Genomic DNA, 26,049 nt, shown 5'->3' with positions numbered 1-26,049 from the left:
GAGGCAGCAATACGCGTGGGCAGGCACACCACAGCTCACCCGGGTCATGTACACCTTTTTGTATCTTATACATTTATTTGTCATGCTTACACCATATTTACTTTTCTGATAGTTTGTTTGTTTAGGATAATAGTGTGCACTTTCTTGCTGGCATGTAACCTGCAAAAGGTAAGACGGACAATATTTACACTGACTTTAGGTACACTTTTGGAATCGCCCACGACAAGCCTCAGCAAGTGCCTCCAGCTCCACTTCTTGGGCAACCATCTACAAAAAGCTCAAAATCTGGGTTACTTATTGGTGTCTCATACACATTTTGTATTCCTCCTAGCTCTGAGTTCATTAATTCAACACAATTGTGTGGTGTCTCACTGAGATTTAACTGATCAGTCTCGTCACTACTCCCCTCATTTGGACCCTGTGAAAGTAATGTAGCAAAGTTCAAAACTGAACATCCCAGTATAGTGAGGTTGGGTAGGGTGAGCAAGGCAATATCATACTTGGTTTGGCAGGCTGCAGGCAGGTATTTGGTCTCGACCTGGTGTCAGGGGCTGTAGGAGGCCTACAGCATCCCACCAGGCCCAGCAAAGCACAAAGTTGTCTGGGAATAGCTGGGACAGGAGTGTCTTGTATTGCTACAACTCTATCTGGGGACAAATGTTTGGCCCCTGGTATATGCAATGGCCTAGAAAGTGACTTTCTCCTGAAAAAATTGCATCTTATCTGTAGATGCATTGCAGCTGTTTGCTGCCAAAAACAACAGAAGACTCAGGGTGACATCTAGACATTATTGTTCTGACTCACAGGCCAGAAGTAGGTCGTCAACATACTGCAATGAGGGTAAGGCCACACGGAGCGGCCCTGACACGGTTGCAACATGGCCAACAACCGCGCTGGCACTATGTAGGAGCGGCTATCAAATACCTCGTTAAGGAGTATTCCAGTTACATGTGCACGCGCACTGCCACTCCATTCATTCTCTATGGGAGCGCCGGAGATAGCCGAGTGCAGTGTTCGGCTTTTTCCGGCGCTGCCATAGAGAATGAATAGGGGGTAAGTTGTTGTAATTTGCAAAATCATCATTAGTCATGGAGACGGTCATAATTTTCACTATCTGTATTTTAATTCTCTTCCTCCCATACTGTTGGACCCAGTGCAAGCAATGTAGTTGGGTTCAAGACACTACAAGGTTAGATAACATGTGAAAATGCAAAAAGTGAGACTTCATAGTTAGTGAGTCTAGTCTGGAGATAAAACACAACTAGGGTTCACATTCCTTCTGACAATCCTACATACAATGAAAAAAAGTTGCCAACTGAACCTCTCACCCCTTCATTTAAACCCATCCTTATAGAATTATGAGTCTCAGCAAGACAAAATGCTGAAAGAAACTAGGACTCCGCTGTATTTATAATTCTAAAACCTGACTGTACACAGCTAACTTTAGTTGTTATTTAACCCCTTAGTGATGTCCAATACGCCTTTTCACGGCGGTCACTAAGGGGCCTTAGGCTGGGCCACCACCTTTTCACGGCGGCTCAGTCTAAGCCCTGCATGAGTGTGCCATGCGGGCTGGAGTCGGGGCTCGGCTGTCTGATGACAGCCGGGCTCCTGCTCCAATGGCTGCGATCAAAGTTTACTTAGATCGCGGCCGTTTAACCCGTTAAATGCTGCATTCAATAGCGACCGCGGCATTTTGCTTGTTTACAGAGATAGGGAGCTCCCTCTCTCACCCATTAGTGGCCCGCAAATGCAATTGCGGGCCTCCGATGGGGTGCCATGGCAGCCGGGGGCCTGATAAAAGCGCCCAGGTCTGCCCTGGGCATATGCCTATTAGGACGTGCCGGACAGGCAACAATGCTTTGGTATAAAGCATTATAGCAGCGATCTAAAGATCGCATAGTAAAGTCCCATAGTGGGACTAAAAAATAAGTAATAATTGTGAAATAAATATTATTAATAAAAATTACAGTAAAAAATAAAAATAAAACCATTTTTTCCATAAAAAGTGGATTTATTTAGTAAAAGTGTAAAAATAAAAGTACACATATATCGTATCACCGCGACCGTAATGACTCAAACAATAAAGTTAATATATAATTTAAACCGCAAGGTGAACAAAAACGCAAAAAACTATGGCGAAATTGCAATTTTTTTCCATTGCCCCCCCCAAAAAATCATAATAAAAGTTAATCAAGAAGTCCCATGTACCCCAAAACAGTACCACTCAAAACTATGCCTTGTCCCGCAAAAAACTGTGTCTACTTGTTGAACTACCCATTTAAAGTTCTATTTTTAGTACCAGTTCCCAAAACTTGGATTTCTGTTCTAGTCAGCACTTTTTATAGTCTTTTCAGCCTCTCTCAAACAACAAGGTAGTTGGATATCTCTACTGGCCACTATTTCAACCACTAGATGACCACCATCCCCCGGACGGTGTTTACTTGAAGAACTACCCTTTTGGAGTTCTTCTTTACTACCCGTTCATCTAGAACTTGGAATTAATGTAACTTTCTAGCCAGTCCTTTTTATAGTCTTACAATAGGATATCCTTATCTTTGGTTTCTAGTAATTGTTATCATCAAACACAGTACAAACAAAAAGAAACAACCTCCAAACAAGACAATTCCAGACACACAGTCAAGGTCTACAAAAGACAAATTGTCACTACAGGTTATTACATTCATACTGTTCCGCAGGCTGGAATCTATGGGACCCAGCTTGGGACAGTCCACCGGCTAATGCCACAGTTAGGGCCGGCCTTAGGATACATGGCGCACTGTGCGTAATTTTCTTTTGGTGCCACACTCCATCATAAAAGAATGCACACAGTATAATGCTCTTTTTAGTGCCCCACACAGTGTAATGCCCTTTGTAGTGCCCCCACACAGTATAATGCCCCTTTAGTGCCCACCACACAGTATGCCCCCTAAGTGCCCCCACACAGTATAATTCCCCTTAAGTGGCCCCTTACAGTATAATGCCATCATAGCTGCCCCCAAACTGTATAATGTCCCCATAGCTGCCCCCACACAGTATAAAGCCCCCTATAGTGCCCTCAACACAGTGGAATGCCCCCTTTACTGCCCCACACAGTATAATGCCCCTTATTTCCCCCCTTCACAGAATAATGTCCCCTTTAATGAGCCCCACCCAGTATAATGCCCCCATTAATGCCCCCACATAGTATAATGCCCCATCACTGCCCCTATAGTATAATGCCCTCTTATTGCCTTCCTTCACAGTATAATGTAACCTTTAGTGCCCCCATACAGTATAATGTTCCCCAAGTGCCCCCTCAGAGTATAAATAATGCCTTGGGGCTTGGAGGTCCAAGGAGCAAGCAGTGATTTGTTTTCACTCACTAGTGGGTGCTCCTTCTCTGCTTCGGCCCCGTCGCTGCACTGAGTCTAACACACATTACATTGTAATGTCACGTGATATGTCATCTTTCAGATTCAGTGCAGCGTGGGCACCGGAGCAGAGAAGAAGCACCCGGGCCAGATCTCCCTTCCTCTTGCTGGAGTGTTGCGCGCTGTGCGATTGCACAGGTTGCACACTTCAAAGGCCGGCCTTGGCCATAGGTACGAGGGATGGGTGAAACAGTTTGTAAGAATCAAAGGTTTCACCGATCCTTCGATTAGCAGCAAATGTCCGGTAAAACTGGCCAGATGTGGATCCCGGGTTTCAGTACCAACGAAATATTGGAGTAGCCTGGGTTTGGGAGAGCTACAGGTACTCTAATAATCTAGCCGCGGAATCCAAATCATGATAATGATGCATTGGAGAGATCACACAGACCCGGAAGTTCATCAGTATCACACATGTGGCATTTCTCTGGTGCTTGAGGCCTTGTGTGGTTTATTTATACACAAAAAGCCAATACAAGTTTGAAGACCAATAGAAATCATATATGATTTAGTTCCAGCCCAGTTATAGAGGTAGCTAAACTAATCACATTAAGGGCTTATTCAGACGAACGTGATATTCGTCCGTGCAACGGGCGTGATTTTCACGTGCCTCGCGCGGACCTATCTTAGTCTATGGGGCAGTGCAGACTGTCAGTGATTTTTGCGCTGCATGATTCCGCTGCGTAAAACTCACGACATGTCTGTTCTTTGTGCGTATTTCGCGCATCACGCACCCATTGAAGTCAATGGGTGTGTGAAAATCACGTGCACCACACGGAAGCACTTCCGTGGGACGCGCGTGATTCGCGCAACAGCAGTAAAACTATGAATGTAAACAGAAAAGCACCACGTGCTTTTCTGTTTACAAACATCCAAATGGAGTGTCATAATGATGGCGGCTGCGCGAAAATCACGCAGCCGCGCATCATAAATATATTACTTGCATAAAGAAACTATGGAAGAATATCTATATATGGCTTCAGGAAATGCTCTTAATCTCCCTCCATTGGAATTAGAGTTTCATCTTCAATAATTTTGCACCTGAAATAATTGTTTGAAGAAGATAAGACTCTTAGCTTCATTAGAACATAAAAACCTTATCTTGAGGTCGTAAAAACGTAAATTTGTTATAATTCTTCAAAACAATTATTCACTGAGACTTTCAAGGCCTTACACGTGTCTTCATAAACATATTAACTCTCTATACTACGGAATTTTCTACTGAAAGGTACATGATTAAACAATAATCAATAATTAATAATTACTCTCATAATTTTTTGTTTTACTACTTTTACAAGGAAAAAACTGATTGATAAAAATAAAATTTGTCTGCCGATTGAGCGGTATGAGAGCTTATTTTTTTGAAGGGTGAGCTGTAGTTTCTATTGGTACCATTTTGGGGTACATGACACGTTTTGATCCCTTTTTATAAAAAAAATTGTGGGAAATGAAGTGACCGAAAAACAGTGATTATGGCGGTTTTAGTTTTTTTTTTTATAGCGTTCACTATGCAGGTCGAGGCATCATGCACTCGACCGTATTTTTGCAGCCATATACAATCCGCTATTGCGGAACCGCAATTGCGAATAGTATCGAATGCATTCTCTCCTATGGCCCAATGCACACGACCATGGTTTCCATTGTGGACGGCCCGCGGATGACACTCCGTGGCCCGTTTGTGCCGTAATCATGGACCATACACACACCTACGGCCGTGTGCAGGAGGCCTTAGTTATATTGTAATAGTTCTGATTTATTTTTTTATTTTTACACTGTGATAGGTGGAAATGTAAAATACTAATGTATTGCAGTACATCGTTATAGATAGAGCTTCATAGGAATACAAAACTAGCAGACCTGGGGCCTTTATTAGGCTCCCAGGCTGCGCTTTCCACAACTGCCCTTTCCTCATAGCAGCCATCTGCCCTGCTGCTGTCTCTCTGCCACTGGGGGTTTATTGGCTGCTTCAGACAATGGGCAGCAGCAGCTCCGACTCCATCGTACAAGGAACGAAGGCCAGTGATCATGTTGAGTGCCCTGAAGTGGAGGGGTGGAGGCGGACGAGGAAGAAGAAGTTGAAAGAACCCAGCACCAGTGGCGCTATGGGCAGGCTTAATATACCCCATCCCCTTTAAGACCCCTGACCGTAAGTAATACAAGAGAGGGGATACAGTAGGATGTGGGGTTGAAGCAGATGAGGTGTTTTCTCTTGGGTCTTTTTGCTATCCAATGATCACACTTAGGGTACTGGCATGGACCTGAAAGAGCAGGGGCTTGAATAATGCCATGATTTAGTGTGTGAGTCAGAGAGGGAGTGACTTCACTGGAGCTTCCCAACATACTGAAGTCACTGGAGCTTCCCAACGTATACATTTTAAGGAGGCAAGTGGTGGATGCCATATAGTGGCATCCGCTCCCCATAAGCTATTGTGACATGTGTTAAACGAGTTTTTTTTTTACTGGATACCTTAGTATGGAATAGCCTAGTCTACTACATTATTTTATACCTTGTTTTTTTGTGATATACTAATGTATACCAGCCTGTCGGAGGCCAAAATGAAATTCTGTTGGCCTTCATCGAGCATTGGAACCCTAGGAACACCATTAGAACATGGGAGCTTTCTTGGATCCATGATAAACGTACACAGCAATAATGTGAATAGGGACAAAAGCTGACAAGTAAACTGCAAAAGACAAATTGCATGGAAAAGCCTTCATTTCTAAGAACAAGAATAGACTGTCGAGTTTCACATGAAAGCTCTCTTTTTCTAGCCATTTTGAGAGTTTAATCGAACCCACAAATGTAATGCTCCAGATTCTCAACTAGCTCAAAGGAAGGTCAGTTTTATAGCTCCTTTAAACAGCAAAACTGTTTACAGCGGTGCTAACATAATTTCACAAGGGTTTTCAAGTGTTTTCTAATCATTCATTAGCCTTCTAACACAGTTAGCAAACACAATGTACTGGAGTGTACTGAACACTGGAGTGATGGTTGCTGGAAATGGGCCTCTATACACCTGTAGATATTGCATTAAAAAAACCAGACGTTTGCAGCTATAATAGTCATTTAGCACATTAACAATGTATAGAGTATATTTCTGATTAATTTAATGTTATCTTCATTGAAAAAAACTGTGCTTTTCTTGCAAAAATAAGGAAATTTCTAAGTGACCCTAAACTTTTGAACGGTGGTGTATATATATGTATATATATATATATATATATATATATATATATATATATATATACAGTATATATATCTTACTTTGCATTTCTTTATAGGCCCTACGCTTAAAAATAGTAACAAGTTCAGATATTAAGAAGCCTCTGAGATGTCCTAAATTTCCAGTTATGCCTGGATTAGGAGGACCTATGATTTTTGCTGGTAAGTTAGTCAAAGTAAAAATTTTATATAAAGTCAATATATTGAGAATCCATTTCTGAGGTTGCTAATTTTTATTGACTTTCGCTAACCAATCTAAAATGTAAATACTCTTGATCACCATTTTATAGATTTCTGTCAGATTTCTGTCAGTGAATGTAAGTATTCTTGTTTTTAGCATATGCTGAAAACCATTCCGGCCTAGTCCTACTCACACATGTGCAGTTTGTTACAATGTATCATTGTATGTAAGAGACATTTCATTTGTGGTGCAGCTGCGTTAGGGAAAAATAGATTGATATACGTTTTCAGCCCAAAATTTAAATAAGAATATTCTCAATTACTAACAGCAAGCAGAGATCTTAAAAAAAACTAAATATGTTATCATAGTGGCAGTGGCACTTTAAATGCAGGAATCCTACAGATGCATATCAGCATTCAGAAGTTTAAGGGTATCGGTCACTGCTTCCGCAGTCCCTGTGAAAAACTGCATGTGGGTGGCACTTGAAGAGGATATTTCTATGCCAATTAGCAATGCTGTTAAAACAAACGAATGGTGCAAATCTGTTGGTTTTGTGCCCACTGTCCTAAATGCTGATAGGAATTTGGAAAATCCCTGTATGAATCGTGCTACTCTCCCATGATTGTGGAACTTTTTTTTTAATGTAAGATTGTATATACTATGCAGCAATTACCACCATACAGTGTTTGAAGGGGTTTTCAGAGGTCCCAAAAAAATTACCAATTACTGGCCTCAGTGGTAATGTAGTTGTCACGAGCGGGTAGTCAGCACGTCATAACAGCTAATAAAGATTGGAGAGAGCACCAGAGTGCTGGGGCTGCGGGGAATAAACCAGGTGAGTAATGCTTTTTTGTTAATTTATCACATTCCCTGCCTTTAGCCATTTTTTTTAGGCACTTTAAAAACCCCTTTAAGTAACACCAGCATACAGTATACATTAAAAAATAAACCTCCATACATCGATTGACAGTGTTGTAGAATGACTAAATAATACTGCTATACAATTACTATTAAGATGTGTGGTCATCACAAGCAGGAATGTCTGGGGTGCCTTATGTGATCACACAGTTTGCATACACCAAATTTCGGCCATGTGTTCAGCCATATACAGCACAATTACAGCCTTACAGTATCTCTCCAGGTGGAAGCTGAAAGAAGCTAATAGAAAGACAAGTGGCATCACCACTCTGGGCAGAGCAAAGATCCAGCCTAATGTCCTTAAAACAGCAATCACAAATAAGATGTTTCACCCTCCTTACAGTTATTTTTCCATATGTAGAATAAAATATAGGATGTGGTATTTACTGTACTTATTTTTCTTTTTCTTTCTTTTCTTTTTATGTGTATTTATTTAGAAGACCGCTTCCTGGCTGGACCTGCAGCCTCATCTCCTAGGGGAGGAAATGTCGTCATAGAAACAGTACAAGAACCAGAGCCAAAAGAAAGCGAAAAAGTAAGAACATATTTCCCTGAGACCTGGATTTGGGAACTTGTCGCTCTGGGGTAAGTTGTACACTGAAGACTTTATGGAAAAGATCTTTTAGTAACACCACAGACTGTCACAAGAAATGGAAAGCACACAGACACTGATTGCGTTGCACCTTCTCTGTCGTCTCCTTGATCATTAAAGGGGCTGTCCAGGATTAGAAAAACATGGCTGTTTTCTTTCAACAGCCCCACATGTGTCCACAGATTGTATATGGTATAACCAGTGACAAATTAAGTAGACTATAGGCCCTGGGGTGTTCTCCAAACTTGGGCCCCCTTTCCCACTGCCGCCCTGCCACAATGTGTCTATAATCAACACCAAATTTTGATCTAGCATTGACAGCTGAGCATAACCATTCCCCTCGTCTCAGGACTATATCCCTACATACTGACAGTCTCCAATCATCGCTGACAGTTTCACACTGTGTAGGGACACGTCCTCTTGACAAGAGGAATGGTAATAGCCAGTTATCTATTAATCCTGGGGTACATGGAGACTTTTTGTGGAATACAAGGATTTCCTATAACAGACATATCCAGAAAGATAACAGATCCTTGATAAAAACCAGTGACTCACAGGTTACGTCTTCTCTAGCCCTAGACATTCTCTTTCCTTTTCTTCTCCATTCGGCTCAGACCTCCATGACAACTTCTCCTGACATTGCAGAGTTTCCTGCCAAGACATCTTTGGCCCCTCAGTTCTGCAGCCACCCCCAGACTCTATAGCAATACAAATAGATTCAGATCCCAGACCAGACCCATAAATAAATTCAGATCCCAAACCAGGATCTCAAATAAATACAGAGCCAGGAAGAAATATAGATCCCAGACCACCTAAACTATTACAGTCCCCAGAACAGACATTCTAAATAAGTACAGACCCTAGAGCAGACCCCAAAATAAATTTAGATGCCAGACCCCCTAAATACAGACCCCCAAAAGACCACCTAAACTTATACAGACCTCAGACAAGTCCCCCTAAATACAGCCCACAAACTAGACCCCCTAAACGAATAGACCCCTAAAGACAGACCCCAGACAAGACTTACTAAATATAGACCCCAGACCCCCTAAATTAATACAGATCCCAGACCAGAACCCATAAATACAGCCCCCCACACCATACCCCCTAAACTAATACAGACTCCAGACCAGACCCCCTAAACTAATACAGACACCAGACCCCTAAATTATTACAAACACAAGACCAGAATTCCTTAATACAGACCACAGGCCCCCTTAACTAACACATACCACAGACAAGAACCCCTAAATACAGACCCCAGACCAGGTCCCTAAACTAATACAGACCCCCTAAACCAGACCACATAAGCTTAGATAGCAGCTAACACTATCCTTCTGTGGAGCCTTGCTGCTCTGCCCTCAGGCTTCAGGAAAAACATGAGTAGACACAACAAAGCTCAGGCAAGGAGAAAGTGGGCAGAGTCATTTTTTAAGTCTAGGGTGAGTTGAGATTGGGCAGGGACAATTTTACTGATGTGAACGCCGGCCCTTTAAGACTGGGAAAGAGCGCGCGCATCCTAGGGGAAGCAGTGGAGAGCTGCAGCCGCGTGTGCTGGTGTCTTTGGGGAGGGAGATGCTGACAACTACTAACTGTCCTGTGGCCGCAGCTGCCGGTATGTAGGAAATGCCGGCAGTCAGCGACCGTGGGCATTACACCACCCTCTAGATATAAATATTAATGAATAGATTCACAACAAGCAGCGATCAATGGTGATGGGTTGAAGCACAACATATTAGAAAGCTGTAGTACGTTTCATCATACAAATTTATATAAAACTGGAGAAAACATTGAAGTTTGATTTAGAGACACCAACTTTAGTGGATTTCTGGATTTTTATGTTAAAGGGTATTCCCATCTTAAAATTTGACGTCATATTGCTAGAATATGCCATTTCCTAATTATAAGTGAGGCTCTGATTTCAGGGGCACGCATTGATCCCATGAATAAAGGTAAAAAAGCCCCTTCCCCAGTTTCTCTGCACAGCGCCGGTCTGTTCATAATGAGGATCGTGGGGGTCCCGGCAGACGTACTCCAACTGACCAAGAAATTATGTCTAGACATGTGATATGTCATTAATTCTTCTGGTTAGAAAACCCCTTTAAATCAATTTCTAAAATATTGCAGGAAAATAAATCTATTTTCTTGTTTTATCTAGAGAATCTGGCAGAACTGAAATCCATCATAAAGCTCCGGATACCATCACTGACTGGAATGCAGGAGCCATCTGTTTAGGACCCAGTGGATTTGGCCTTTCTCCTTCGTCATCTCTGCGAGTTTTCCAGCCATTCTTTGTCGACCTTACCCTCCCATATTCTGTTGTCAGAGGAGAGTCATTTACCCTCAAAGCCTCAGTCTTTAACTACCTGAAACAATGTATAAAGGTAAACAAAGTGACAATGTACATGTATAAAGTATCACAACTTTTTATCATTGCAAGGGTTAATCCTGCCAAAGACTGCTCTGTATATAAAGCAGTGTCAGCCTGATGTACAGTACCTGAGGCTCTCCAGAGAAATGTATTCTTCTCCAGTTGTATAGAACCAGACCCCATACATTTTTAGAGATTTTTAGAGATTTCATTAAACACAAATTATACATTATTTGTGAACTAGCCCAAAAAAGGCTCTGGACCTAAAACTTCTGGACTCTATTTAGGTCGCCCCCCATAGTATGCTCTGATCCTCTGCTGGGCCATTTCAAACCTTGATAAAAGCACTTGTAGTCCTTTACATTGGACAGATGGATTGTCGCGTCTCTTTGGCACTTTAACATATGAGAAGAATATGAAGCCAGTGTTGGTGAAAGGTTCCTGGGGCCCACCAGTAAAATGATTCTCTCTAGCTATGTAGGACATGATCTCAATCATTTAAATTGTTTTTATCCTACACTCATGTCAGATAACCTACAAGGACTTGTATATTATTTGGGTTTAATTCGCTCATAAAGGGTGATGAACCCCAGTCCATTCCTGCCTAAATAGAAATCTGACTAAGGTTAAATGACTTCAGACATGCATAAATTATATGTGTAGAAAAATGGTATATGCAGCTTTAGTTGGTTTGTGATTGTATTTATGTATAATGTTTCTATTGTTTTTAAATCTTTATTTGCCAGGTGCAAACCACCCTGCAGACTACTGATGAGTTAGAAGAGAAGCCGTGTACCGACTGTCAATATAGCAGTTGCATCTGTGCAGATGAGAGCAAAATCTTCTACTGGAACCTGAAAGCCTCCAAACTAGGTATGAGGGGACCCCAGAGTTTATGCTTGTTAAGCTGTCTCATGTCTAGTCTTAGCTTGAACCCCTTCCCACACACGCTAATACCTAACTGAACCTAGATGCCCATAAGGTTACAATTAGGCCTGTTGAATTAGATGCCAAGTTTGGTATTCGCTCTACCATTAAATACTGAACAGAAATATCCTAGGTTGTTACAATAAGGCAACCCCTCTCCACATGGCATATTTGGACATATTGTGTCATAGAAGAGGATCCCCTAGCTAAAAAAGAGCAGCACCCACTCTGGCTGACTCAACTTTGTCATATATTATATTATTGATCGCTAATTTGAATAGATTTAATGTAAAGCTACCTATGTGTGGATGGCCACAATGTCCCCCGGTGATATCAGCGAAGGTTTAGCCTGGCCCATAACAATCAGGATGGATTCCTTTTTTGGTTGTCATGATATCCCTTTTAAAGGTCAAATATTCTCTATAACTAATGTTTATTCTAAATAAGTTTGTTACAGCTTCATGTGTTAAAATCATGACACATTCATGGACGGTCTATTTTTTTTTTCATATAATTTTTTTTAAAATAATTTACCATCTGATTCTCTTCCCAGGAGAGGTGAATATTACTATAAAGACAGAAGCTGTGGATACAAAGGAATTTTGTGGAAATGAGATGCCTGTTGTCCCTAAGCAAGGCAGAAGTGACACCATTGTAAAGACTGTACTAGTACAGGTGAGTGAGTGATTATTAGATTCCCAAAAAATAGGCTGAAAAATATATCTACTTCCGTCGTGCATAAAACAGTTTTTCCTTTACCCGTGGGGGCAAAGATTTCGTTCACTAGCCCTGTATATAATTAACCTAGCTAAAGCAGCAACTTTTTGGCGCCACCCTGGCACCTAGGGCACATGCCCAGTCAAGCCTCTCTAGCTATGCCCATGCCTAGCATATTAGCAAATGGACAAAAAAAAATGATAATAATTCTAGTGCAACTAATAATAACATTATATAGCACCAATGTATTCCACAATAATTTACAGCCAGTCAATATATTATATATGGGGAGCAATACATGTTATAAGACAGTAAGGCCGGATTCACACGAGCGTGTTCGGTCCGTGATATACAGTCCGTACGTCTACCGCATTTCCTGGACCGAACACACTGTAGGGAGCCGGGCTCCGAGCATCATAGTTATCTATGACGCTAGGTTCCCTGCCTCTCTGGAGAACTATTGTCCCGTACTGAAGACATGATTACAGTACGGGACAGTTTTCCCGCAGCGAGGCAGGGACTCCTAGCGTCTTAGGTAACTATGATGCTAGGAGCTCGGCTCCCTACAGTGTGTTCGGTCCAGGAAATGCGGTAGACGTATGGACCGTATATCACGGACTGAACGTGCTCGTGTGTGAGGCTCCTTGGCAGATTTGTAGTGCATTTCCGGTGGGGATTTTGCACCGAAACGCCATGACAATTTACAGTGCAATAAAAAACAACAACTGTTTTAATGGGCATGAGGTGTATTTTTAAATCCAGTGCATTCTCATTATGTTGCAAAATATTCGCTGATTTCCACTGTGGTTTTACCTTTTACAATGCAAAGCGTACAATTAGTGGCAAATCTCCAGCAATATATTTTTCAAAATTCACATTTAACACATGCCGGTTTTTTTGTGGATTCGCTACAAATTTGCAGCAATATCCGCAGCAGAAAATATCCGCCACGTTTAAACTTACCCCTAATATTCTAATGTTAATAATTTATTGGTATTCTCAGCCTGGAGGTGTCCTGGAAGAGAAATCGCACAGCTCTCTGATCTGCATCAAAGAGGGAGGTAAGGGCACAATATATTACCTGGTGATGGAAGTTTCATGCAAAGGTGAAACATTGGGGGAAATTTATTAAGAAAAATGTGCCAAAATCTACATTCAATGTGCCAAATTGATAATCTGTTATAGGCACTTTATACAACTCGCCTTTGAGATATAACTTCTCTGTACAGTATATTTTCATTATGAGCAGCAGCATATTCATATGTTCTTCAGCCTAAAATGGGAAACTCCAGTGAAATAATATGTGAATTCTCACGTGCAGTCCTGATATCTGATGTCACTGCTGTATCTTGTAGGATTTGCACTGATAAAATGTCAAATGTGGCTGGCTGGGTTGCACTGGGTGACAACTGAAAATCTACTGTGCCTTATGTAGTCTGATGTAGTCACTAAATCTTCTACAGGCCACTTCCTGTTTCCTGTAGATGATGTAAGGCTATTGCCAACCAAAAATCCCCGCCTGTGACATGCATGCTGCTGCACATTGAATAGTCTTCAGCCTCTCCTATGCATTTGACTTAGACCTGTCTCTGTGACTCTTAAAGGGAATGTGTTGTTAGCAAAAAAATTTTTTTTTTTTTTTAGTTAAACAATTAGTGTGTGGGTGATTAAACATTGTTCTAATGTTTTTTATTTATTTCACGAGTCAGGAAATATTATAAATTGGATTCAATTTATAATATTTCCCATTGCTGGTCACTAGATGGAGCAATTCCCAAAATTGCAGCATTGCATGTGGTAAAGCAACCACATTGCTTTATGCTGCAAAATTGGGAAAAAATCCCTCGCTCTAGTGAGCTCTCAGAATCCCCCCCTCCTTTATCCTGGCTAGTGCCGGGAGAAACGAGGGGATTGAACGGTCTAACCTCCTACACTGTGTGTCACCATTTTTTGAGCTAACACACAGTGTAGTAGGTTAACATACACTAGTAAACACACAGTAAAACACGAACATACATAGAAATCACTTACCTGCTCCAGTCGCCGCTGCTCCCTCCGGACCGTCCGCTCTGTCTGCTGCCGCTGCTCCATGTGCACAAGTCCGGAAGCCGCGACCGGAAGTAGTAATCTTACTGTCCGGCCGCGACTTCCGGTCCACAGGAAAATGGCGCCAGACGGCGCGCATTTCAAAGTGGACTGTGTGGGAGCGGCGCATGTGCCGTTCCCACACAGACGGCGTACACCATAGTGGATGGAACGGGCCCCGTTCGCAGTCCCTATGGGACTGGAGCTGCCGTATTCCATGTCTGTATGTGTCGTTAATCGACACATACAGAAATGGAAAAAAAAATGGCAGCCCCCATAGGGAAGAATAGGTGTAAAAATAAAAAAAAGTAACACACAAACACACAAATAAATACAAACGTTAAAATAAAACACTAACATCAAACTGATATAAAAAAAAAAATTTGTGGCGACACTGTTCTTTTAAGCATCCTGCTCATAATTTGGAATGATCAATATAATTTTGGTTCTGATAGATGTGATCTAAGCAACGCATCATTGGACAGAATTAATGTCCTGATCTATTGTTTCTAGTGATTTCTGAAAGTTAGAGGTGAAATAGCAGAAATAGAACACGGTTATTTTCCTGCTGTCAGTGTGAATCATTACGGTGTTCTCTCGAGTGGATGCGCATATGTTTAAGGGAATGTATGACCTATAAGTTCATTTCCTAATTAAAATCAGAGTTATTTGTTTTTTTATTTTCTGTACATTATTATAGGGTTGGTCAACTTGTCTGAGCTGCTGTTAACAGCATTTAGAGATATGCTTTACAGAAGCCACATGGACCATAGAAACCTGTTAACAGGGGCTAATCCATTGTCCCCTGAGCTGTGTCTATAACCTATTGTCAATGGTGAATCCTGTATTATATATGTATAGGTTTTACCTTTGATTGTAATCCTGCCTATGGTGATAATTATGACTGCTGAGAAGGGATCCCTATAGAACAGGAAGTGTAGCTGTATTATGAGGCTCAGTGGCCAGAGTGAATACTGCAAGATTTTAGGATTATTTTTTTTCATATTGAAAATAATAAGAAAAATCACCAACAATTCTTAGAAAATATGTTTAACAAACAAGCTTGATTTAAATATTTTCTGATAACACATTCCTTTAAGGTTTTAAAAATTTTGTTTTGTTAATACTATAATACATATATATACTTTTGCTATTCATTTTAGGCCAACCTAAAGTTGAAGAGATATCTCTGAAGATCCCCGATAATATTCTGGAGGATTCTGAAAGAGCTTATATAACAGTGTTGGGTAAGATCTACAATGTTTGCATCTCCTCATCAGGGCCACCATACGTAATATCTGCAACTTATCTGGGCAATTAGACAGGACCCTTAAGCTTTCTATTATGTCTATTAACCTCAATCTTTTACAATATGACATACATTTGGTGGGCATCTGAGGAAGGCTGTTAAATGGGTTTTACAGTTTTCTGCAAATAAATCTCAATCTTTGTATAAATAAGACATTCTACAATTTTCTAATATACTTTACTTTTAAAGTTACATTAATTCCTCACCATTAACAAGATATTAGTTTGCTGTCAGTGAATGTGAACACTCTTGTTTACATTCAGAGGCACGATACCTGTGCATATATAGTCATGCCCTCAGGTGAGTAGATACAATTGCAACCAGTCTAGGCAATGCTCAATCTGGAGTTCAGGTTGTTTAGCTCATATATATGCCGTAGACATTTATTTCATTTCTATTATGGATTTATATAACTATAGGCATCATGTTATTACCCTGCAGGAGATCTCATGGGCACAGCCATGCAGAACCTTGATCGTCTCCTGGCCATGCCATATGGTTGTGGAGAACAGAACATGGTTCTCTTTGCTCCCAATATTTTCATCCTGCAGTATCTGGAGAAGACTCATCAACTAAACAATGAAGTCCAGAGCAAAGCCAAGAATTTCCTGGAGAGCGGTGAGAAATTCTACATTGATTACTATTGTATTTTATTTACCCTATAGTGGGTTTTGGCACTTAAAGATCCTCTTAAAAATGTAAGTTGAAGACTGATTAGTTGATTGGGTGATCATAATGCCCCACACTCTTATGGCTATTGCTTCTCCCTAATAAATATATTTTAGTTTTTCAGAGCTAGATGTTTGTTGCTAGAAATCCTAAAGCCAAACTTTGGCTTTCTGGAACACTCCCATTATTTGACTAATGGGAAAATAAACTACTATGACTCACTAGATCTTTAAAGAGTGACTGCAGTAAACTTTTTGATATGTCATAGAGACATATCAAAAGTTTGGATCGGTGGGTGTTCTGGTGCTGAGACCTACACAGTTTCTGCAAAGAAGGTGCAAAAAGCACTCAGCTGAGCGCCCTGCACCTTCGGCTGTGATCAGCGGCTCATTGTCATGCTGAAGACGGTTCTCATAGACGTTATATGTAAACCACAGCGATGTTACACGCCCCCTTGCTAATTACACGCCCCATTGACAGTTCAGGGGGTTATTTAAATATCGGCCGCCAAATATAACAGCACCGATATCTAAATAACGGAGAAAGATACGACATTTTTTTATAGTGAGACAGGGTTTGTACAGCCTTGCCCATTACATGCTACACTTAGCTGCACATGTATGGGCAGGGAGAAGGTTCTCTTTAAGCAGTTATATCTAGATTCAGGACAAAATATTAACCTTTTGCTGAATGTGGGGATCCTTTGTTTAGATATAATGGCTAATTAGCTGTATAGAATAAAAAAAACTTTTTTTTTTTTGGGGGGTGTGGAGTCAGGGGATTAAAACTGGGGTGGGATTTCATGATTATTGTACACACTTTAACAAGTGATATATTGTTTAATTTACAAAAAAGCAGATTACAAAAAATAATGTCCTACACTCTAGAATATGTAATATCATGATAATGATAATGTGATGAATGTCTTATTAGTAATTGGTTTTCTACAGCAGCATTATTATAGGTGTACATATATATATATATATATTCTAGGTATCCTTTAAGTTCTATGCACTATTACACTTATTTCTAGTTATTGTTATGATTACATTTACAATAGATATATATATATATATATATATATATATATATATATATATATTTATTTTTATTTATTTTTTTACTGCTTCTCACAGGTTATCAGCGTCAGCTTACATATAAACGTGATGATGGCTCATACAGTGCTTTTGGAAAGAATGACAAAGAAGGAAACACATGGTTAGTGGATTTGGTTATATTTGTATTTGCAGCGCATAAAACTACAAGCTATTTTGAATATGGTTTAAAGAGGCTCTGTCACCAGATTTTCAAACCCCTATCTCGTATTGCAGCAGATCGGCGCTGCAATGTAGATTACAGTAACGGTTTTTTTTTTTTTAAAAACGCCCAGATGTAACACACAATACACGCCCACTTGGACTTAATTAAACACGCCCAGTTGTACTTAAGAAAGGCTCATTTGCCTAAATATAAAAATGCTCATAACTTGGCCAAAAATGCTTGTTTTTGAAAAAAAAAAAAACGTTACTCTTATCTACATTGCAGCGCCGATCTGCTGCAATACGAGATAGGGGTTTGAAAATCTGGTGACAGAGCCTCTTTAAACCTCCAGTTTGGAATTTCAATTCACTTACCTACACTCTTGGCACAAGGGGCAGGATGAGACCAGTTATAACATGTATTTCCAAATTAGTTCTTGTTGTGAGCCTATATTTGTTGAAATTCCAATAATAAGAATAACAATTATTAATTCTTATTAATACCAGGGTTTGTATGAGATTAGAAATAAGGTACTGATAACCCCTTTGAATCAGCTCTGCTACATCTCTACATTTAAGGATATTAGTAATTTAAATGTATTAAAGGAGTACTCCATATGGATTTTATGACCTATAGACATCATTGAGGCGAGTCCCGCTCTCGGCACTCCTCTTAAGTCAAAAGGGAGAGTAGATGTAAACAGTGGTTCTAACTCTGGTGAACGGGGTCCGTCCTTTCATCTAAATGGCTGCCTACTGTACATTTCCCCTGTAGTGGCCCTTTGCAGGGTAAATAAGCAGTCAGCCACATCTTCAACTGGAAAAATCAGCTGTTTGCCTTAGGTCTTGGGAGTTGGACCATCTTCATTTTAGGGGATTATAATAACCAGAACAGCACCTTGAATAGCAACAAGATTAAGTCATTTTTGTCATGTTTTATTATTATTATAAATAAATTGGTCATTAATAAAGCTCCAATACTTTTTTTCAAGGTTGACCGGATTTGTAGTAAAGTCCTTCAGCAAAGCCCGACCTTATATCTTCATAGATGAAAGTCACCTAAACCACTCCTTCTCCTGGCTGAAAAATAACCAGCAAGACACCGGATGTTTCCGCAGTGTGGGGAGGCTTTTCAATAATGCCATGAAGGTAGGCAGAGTACAGTAATTGTATTATAAGAATGTGATAAAGGTGACCTCATTGTCAATCCGAAAAAAGAGGTAAAAGAAGGAGGAGAGCAAATATGAAGGTTCTGAAAGGAGGTTCAAAGGTGACTCACGAAGACAAACCCTAAAAAGCAGACAGCGCGGAGATCAGCTAATCTGGCATTTCTACGCCCGAGCCAGTCACATATTTCAGCAGCCCGCTGCAGGGGTAACATTATATGCGGAGCATTCAAGCATTTGGTCATCCATGTAATGCATGCATGCGATGGGTATCCTCAGAGCAGGAGTCGCTCTTACAGAATGTCTCTCAGATCTGACACATAGAGGGGACCCCCCATGAAGTCCCTATGCCCTATTATAGAAGAAACCCCTTTTATACTAAAAGTTTTAACAGATGAGACAAGGTCAGGGTTAGGCCATATGTCAGTACGCAGATGAAGAAGGTCAATCGAGTTGAGGCAAAAGCTGTGTTCAACACAGGAAAATCAAAGGGAAAAACAGGAAACGAACCACCAGGGCTGATAACTAAGCACTGGAAGATTGGAGTGATACCCCTTCAAGGGCCTGGGAGACTAATGTCAAAAGGCAAGCCGCATCCGGATCCACCAGCTGGAGCTGCGCATAACAGGCAGAGAGTCGTGGCATCCCAGTGCCGACACGCCGCCTGCTTTGTGTCTCACGTCGGCCTGGGGTTGACACTACGTGTATTTTATGGGCCACTGAGCCGTCACAATAGGTTGACACTTTCTTTTTTGTAGCAATCACTTTTCAGCAAGTGCAATGTACAGTGGAGGAAGGGTCCACATTCATCTTGTTATAAGCAGAGAAGAGTGTTATAATGAAAGCTTACACCTTTATTTTAAAGTTGGAGGCAGATAGCACACAATCACACCATTGACAATAGGTGATGGGACAGGTCAACTTTCCTTCCCCTTCCTGCACAGTAATAGAGTTTGCCCACAACACTCTCCCATAGAATTTAATGATTTGTTTTCTAACTAAGCTTTCTTATATCTGGGTGACAGCTGTAAGGCATATGTCTGCAACTGATGTTGCAGCAGCACCCGACAAACCACTAAGGCTTCATTCACATCTGCGTCTGGGTCCCGTTCTGACGTTCCGTCGGAGCTTCCCGTCAGAACGGGACCGTGACTGAAACAAACGGAAACCGTCATTTTCCATTCGCGTCACCATTGATTTCAATGGTGACGGATCTGGTGCTAATGGTTTTTGTTTGTCTCAGTTGTGCAAGGGTTCCATCATTTTGATGGAATGAATAGTGTAGTCAACTACGGTATTGGTTCCGTCAAAACGACGGAACCCTTGCACAACTGAGACAAACGCAAACCATTGGCACCGAATTCGTCACCATTGAAATCAATGGTGATGCAAATGGAAACCTATGGTTTACATTTGTTTCAGTCAGGGTCCTGGCGGGAAGCTCCGATGGAGCGTCGGAACAGGACCCTGACGCAGATGTGGAAGAAGCCTAATCTTGTAAAGAAAATAGAGTACAAAATGTAATAAAAAAATAGATAAGAAAAAAGTATATTTCAGTATTTTTCTAATTGGTAATAAATAAATAAATAAGGTGACATTTAACCATATTGATAACTTTGTGTTTCAGGGAGGAGTAGACGATGACATTTCTCTCTCTGCTTATATAACTATTGCTCTTTTGGAGGCCGGTGTATCTCTTCAGGTAAGTTATTACAAGATAGAGAATTTGTTATTTTTCAGACCATTGTTCTTGGAAAAGGGACTAAAAAAATACCCGTGTCTAATTGTCCTAATGTGGACCAAGGAGGTTGGTGAGGGGAAGGAAAGGATGTTGGTAGCAAGAGCATACGTACATAGAGATAGCCCATGGTTTGCACCAATGGGTGGAGGGAATGTGAGGCTACTTCCCAGGCTATGCAGTATTAGCAACCAAGGGAGGAAGAAATCAAACAAGTAAGTTAGTTTCACTAACCCTAATCCTAGACAAGTAGTCTGGTGGTATTTTTCCTGGTACCACCAGGACTGTGGTTTTGTCTCTTTACATATGGTTTTCCACTTTGCAGGAGAGATCCCTCTAGTGGCCTATATCATTTAGTAATAAATGATATTATTATATATATTAGTATTAGTATATAATAAGTGTTAACCAATAAATTACACTAGACCTCCAGGGACAGTAAATATTTCCCCCTTCATTACCCTAAGCCACCATGCAGCAACTCAGGGGGAGTGCGGTGTGAACTAGCGGGACAGTTAGCAGGCAGGATGTTAGTAGTAGTAGTCCTCTATCCCGCTGTAGTCATGGTGTTTACAGTGGCAGGGCCCGCCTCCACTAGACCTGCCACACTGCCTGGGAAGGAGTGGCATTGACTAGTGGAAGGTGGGGTGCCCTTAATGGTGTAGTGCAAATAATAGGCAAGAGACTGCAGTAAAGTTAAACAAATAATATCACGGTTTCTTAAGGCTGGGTTCACACAGATTTTTTTATACGCCAATTTTCACTGCGTTTTTCGCCCACGGCTGTTGAGCGAAATACGTTTTCTCTGCCTCCCATTGATGTCAATGGGAGGTCAGAGATGTAAGCGCCCGAAGATAGGGCATGACCCTTCTTTTTCCTGTGAGCTGTTTTTTCGGCTCGCGGGAAAAAAATGCCTCCGTCTCCCATTGAAATCAATGGGAGGAATTTTCGAATGTTATTTGGCGCATTTTACGACACGGTTTCCGCGTCAAAAACGTGTCAAAAAAACTCAGTGTGAACTGACCCTTACTTGTCAGCAAATTGCAGAACGCTTCAAGATGGAGGCACATGGTTTTTATAAAACAGTTTTCCAACAATGGGCTGGCTGTACTGGAGCAAGGTTTCTCAAATATTCAAAAGTTTTCTCTTGAATGTAGCAATCTGTTTCTCAGATGCAACTGCTCAAATAGCGATTCCTCTGGTGTGCAGTTCCCAGCTGAAGGGGCACAAATATCTTGTATTTTCTGCAGCTCCTGTCAGCGAGGTGCAGATATATAAAGATATGCAGCAATGTCAGCTGCCAATGTTGCTAAACCAGGCTGGAAGACTAAGGCCTAGTCCTGAGCTGTGAGGCCCTGACCCTATAACAATCTCCTCACAGGCTGGAAGACTAAGGCCTAGTCCTTAGCTGTGAGCCCTGACCCTATAACAATCTCCTCACAGTCTTGTCTCTAACTAACTGGGAGGGGGCAAGCCTATATCAGTTTATCTCCGCCCTCCTTCTAGAACAATCTTTAGAGAATACTATAAAAGAAATAGGGGAAACCTCACTCTCGTGCTCCTGCCTAAAAGGGTTTAGCCAAGTCATTTAAAGAGGCTCTGTCACCAGATTTTGCAACCCCTGTCTGCTATTGCAGCAGATCGGCGCTGCAATGTAGATTACAGTAACGTATTTATTTTAAAAAAACGAGCATTTTTGGCCAAGTTATGACCATTTTTGTATTTATGCAAATGAGGCTTGCAAAAGTACAACTGGGCGTGTTGAATAGTAAAAGTACAACTGGGCGTGTATTATGTGCGTACATCGGGGCGTGTTTAATTCTTTTACTAGCTGGGCGTTCTGACGAGAAGTATCATCCACTTCTCTTCAGAACGCCCAGCATCTGGCAGATCACGCTGTGACGTCACTCACAGGTCCTGCATCGTGTCAGACGAGCGAGGACACATCGGCACCAGAGGCTTCAGTTGATTCTGCAGAAGCATCAGCGTTTTCAGGTAAGTAGCTACATCGACTTACCTGCAAACGCCGATGCTGCTGCAGAATCATCTGTAGCCTCTGGTGCCGATGTGTCCTCGCTCGTCCGACACGATGCAGGACCTGTGAGTGACGTCACAGCGTGATCTCTCCAGAACACGCTGTCTGCACTGCCAGAAGCTGGGCGTTGTGAAGAGAAGTGGATGATACTTCTCGTCAGAACGCCCAGCTAGTAAAAGAAGTAAAAACGCCCCATGTACGCACCTAATACACGCCCACTTGGACTTTTACTTTGTACTTTTACTTTTAAACACACCCACTTGGACTTTTGCAAGCCTCATTTGCATAAATACAAAAATGGTCATAACTTGGCCAAAAATGCTAGTTTTTTTAAAATAAAAACGTTACTGTAATCTACATTGCAGCGCCGATCTGCTGCAATAGCAGATAGGGGTTGCAAAATCTGGTGACAGAGCCTCTTTAAAGGCAAAGTCACATATAATATGAAGCACAGTGCAAACATTAATTTAAACCATTAGTGACCATCCGTTAGTGTTTATACGGATGCAGATGTCCCAGTTGAACAGTCAGACCCAGGGCCTAGTAATGCAGTCCCTCCTTCAATGTAGGATCCTGCATTAATTTCTTTCTCACCACAAATTTTAAACCATTTATAGCGACTCCAGGCATCAACAAGGATGTCGCAAATTATACCCCCTATAATTTGTTTAATTTGTTCATAGGGATCAGGTCCTGGAACTAATTGTCCAATAGACCAATATATATGGCGGGCAATTTGTGACCGAAAATTCAAGGTCTTACTATGGATGGATCCCCACAATGGTCCCTGAGATTAAACATTTGTGAGAAATTACCCTAAATATGGGGTTAGTAAAAAAAAGCCTTCCATCCGGTCCTACTGGGCTACCAGCGCTATCCACAGCACCCCTGTTTATGCAGCCGCCATGGACCGAACGCGCTATGAAACAACAATGCATTTCATGCACTTCTCAGATAATTCTCAAATCCCCCCAAGTGACCCAGACTTTGATTGCCTCAACAAATTGAGACCCCTTATCTCCCTCCTATCTGAGTCATTTTTATATTTATACTCCCCAGGCCAAAAGCTATCGGTAGACGAGTCTCTTATGAGCTTCAAGTGCCGTCTATCCTTTCGCCAAAACATTCCCTTCAAAAACCAGATATGGTAACTGTATAAGGTGTGCGAGATCACATCCGGCTACACCTGTGTTTTTTTCATTTATGAGGGCAGGGACCGCAACCGTAATGCCCCCAGATATTGGCATAAGTCGGAAAATCGTCTGGAAACTCATGGTGCCATTCCTACAGAAAGGGTACCATGTGTACACGGGCAACTATTATACTAGTGTCCCCCTGTATAAGTCCCTTCATTCTGCAAGTACCGGGGCCCCGGGACGATCCGGCTTCCCTCAACAACTGCCATCCAGTTGTTTAGAAAGAGGTGCGTCACTCTCATTTTCAAGTGACCAGTTGCTTGCTGTCAAGATAAGTGACAAAAAGGAGGCGTACATGCTCACCACCGTGCACGAGGACACCACACTGGCAGTGAGAGAGAGGGGGGCTACCACTAATAAGAGGAAACTGGTCTGTGTAGTCGACTATAATAAATTCATGGGGGGAGTTGATTTATCTGACCAAGTCTTACAACCTTACCTAGTCAAACGTAAAACTAGGGCCTGGTATAAAAAGGTAGCGATAAACCTCATCCAAATGGCTGCATGTAAAAGCCAGAGGCGTAGGTAGGGGTTTAGCACAGAAGTGGCCAAACACATCTGAGTGGGCCCCAACCCAGTGGGCCCCCTAATGCATGTTTATATGCAGAGGCACATCTGTCGCGGTCAGGCTTATAAAAACAGCGTAGTTTGCTGCGATAATGTTTCTGTAAGCTTCCATAGAAGTGAATGGGTGCTACATAAACAGCATAGCATAGCGAGCTGTGCTGTTTACCGAATTCCATTCACAGTATAGTGCCTGCCTGCACAGTATAATGCCCCCATAGTGGCCCCCACACAGTATACTTAACCCTTTAGGGGCCCCCACACAGTATAATGATCCAATAGTGCCTCCCCACACAGTACAATTGTGCAGGAGCCCACATCTATTTATTCAGAACAATGGACCCCCACAAGTGTTCTTGAAATAAAAATGAATGTGGCCATTTAATTTATTAGTAGATAAATCCAACACATGCGGCCGATGCCACCCCTGAATTTGTGGAAGTCGTGCATTTTAGCAATGATTACAGGAATAAATTGAGGATGTATTTACTTTTTCTTATGACTACGTCCTGCCACATACGGCTGTTACATTCCTATTTCTGTATTGTGATATGGGCATGATATTTTTTTTTTTTTGAGGATCTCTAATAATCTAGCTGTTTCTAATCAATACACCATGGGCTTTGTTACAGTTTTGTTCAGGTTCACCCGACAATTCTTCTGGAAATACTCACATTATTTTGGGAATTAGTGATCCTTTACTGTTCCTATAGATGGTTTTGGACACTGCCCCTTTATATATACTTTAACTGATTGGTTGTTTTGTGCACATTGCGGTTTCTACTCAGGCGAGCAGGGGCCTGTTATGGTGTACCGCGTCACTTGGCACGTTCATCCCTCATATACGGATTGATGGAGCTAAAGAGACGTTGAACAACCAGTCACTGAAAAAAACAAAAACCCGCAGGTTCTTCGATCTTGTGAACAAACTCGAGCTTGCCACATAGTTGGATACATTTCCCTCCATTTTTTTTTAGAGATATTGCGTGTCACTCCAGTACAGTTTATTTTTTCTGATTTTATAATAGAACAGAATGCTGTTCACAATGTCATCATAATGGCACAGATGCGGGACAACTGCTTATTTAGCAAGATATAGTCATAAGTACAGGCAAATACGTGTATGAATACACGGCTTCACTTCTCTTTTGTATGCCACCCAAATGTAATAATGTGGCATATTTTTAACAAAATAGCCTTTTAACAAATATTTCCTCTATTTCATGTAGAAATGTAATAAGAATTTGAAGAAAACATTATATACCCATAGTGTCTGAATTTCCTCCTTTAAAAATGTTTCGATCAGCATGCTCATTACACCACTAGATGAATTCCTTCAGGCCTTATTCAGACGAACGTATTTTACGTCCGTGCTACGTGTGTGAAAATCACGTGCGTCCCACGACCCTATGTAACTTAATGGGGCCGTTCAGACGGTCCATGATTTGCACGCAGCGTGTGTCCGCTGCGTAAAACTAACGACATGTCCTATACTTGGCCGTTTTTCGTGCATCACGCACCCATTGAAGCACTTCCATGTGTCGCGCGTGATTCGCGCTACAGTTGTTACATGAATGAAAGTAACAATAAAAGCACCTCCTTCTTTTGTTTCTAAACATAAAAACGGAGTGTCATAACGATGCCATATGCGCGAAAAACACGCAGGCAAGCAGCAAATACTACTGACAC

The 26,049-nt window shown here is 41.4% G+C and overlaps 1 protein-coding gene across 1 annotated transcript in view; it reads left to right on the top strand.

The window, feature by feature from the left end:
• Nucleotides 1–26,049, top strand: part of LOC142664177 (alpha-2-macroglobulin-like) — a 77,410-nt gene that overhangs the window by 39,709 nt on the left and 11,652 nt on the right. Inside the window, exons 17-27 of the mRNA XM_075843201.1 lie at nt 6,693–6,795; nt 8,170–8,317; nt 10,483–10,708; nt 11,442–11,568; nt 12,176–12,297; nt 13,343–13,400; nt 15,588–15,671; nt 16,175–16,351; nt 17,539–17,620; nt 18,654–18,810; nt 20,455–20,529. Coding sequence (XP_075699316.1) covers nt 6,693–6,795; nt 8,170–8,317; nt 10,483–10,708; nt 11,442–11,568; nt 12,176–12,297; nt 13,343–13,400; nt 15,588–15,671; nt 16,175–16,351; nt 17,539–17,620; nt 18,654–18,810; nt 20,455–20,529 — 1,359 coding nt within the window. The remainder of the gene's footprint in view (nt 1–6,692; nt 6,796–8,169; nt 8,318–10,482; nt 10,709–11,441; nt 11,569–12,175; nt 12,298–13,342; nt 13,401–15,587; nt 15,672–16,174; nt 16,352–17,538; nt 17,621–18,653; nt 18,811–20,454; nt 20,530–26,049) is intronic.

Source organism: Rhinoderma darwinii, chromosome 11 (assembly GCF_050947455.1).
Source record: "Rhinoderma darwinii isolate aRhiDar2 chromosome 11, aRhiDar2.hap1, whole genome shotgun sequence".
NCBI lineage: Eukaryota > Metazoa > Chordata > Amphibia > Anura > Rhinodermatidae > Rhinoderma > Rhinoderma darwinii.
This window is presented reverse-complemented; position numbering and strand designations above follow the sequence as displayed.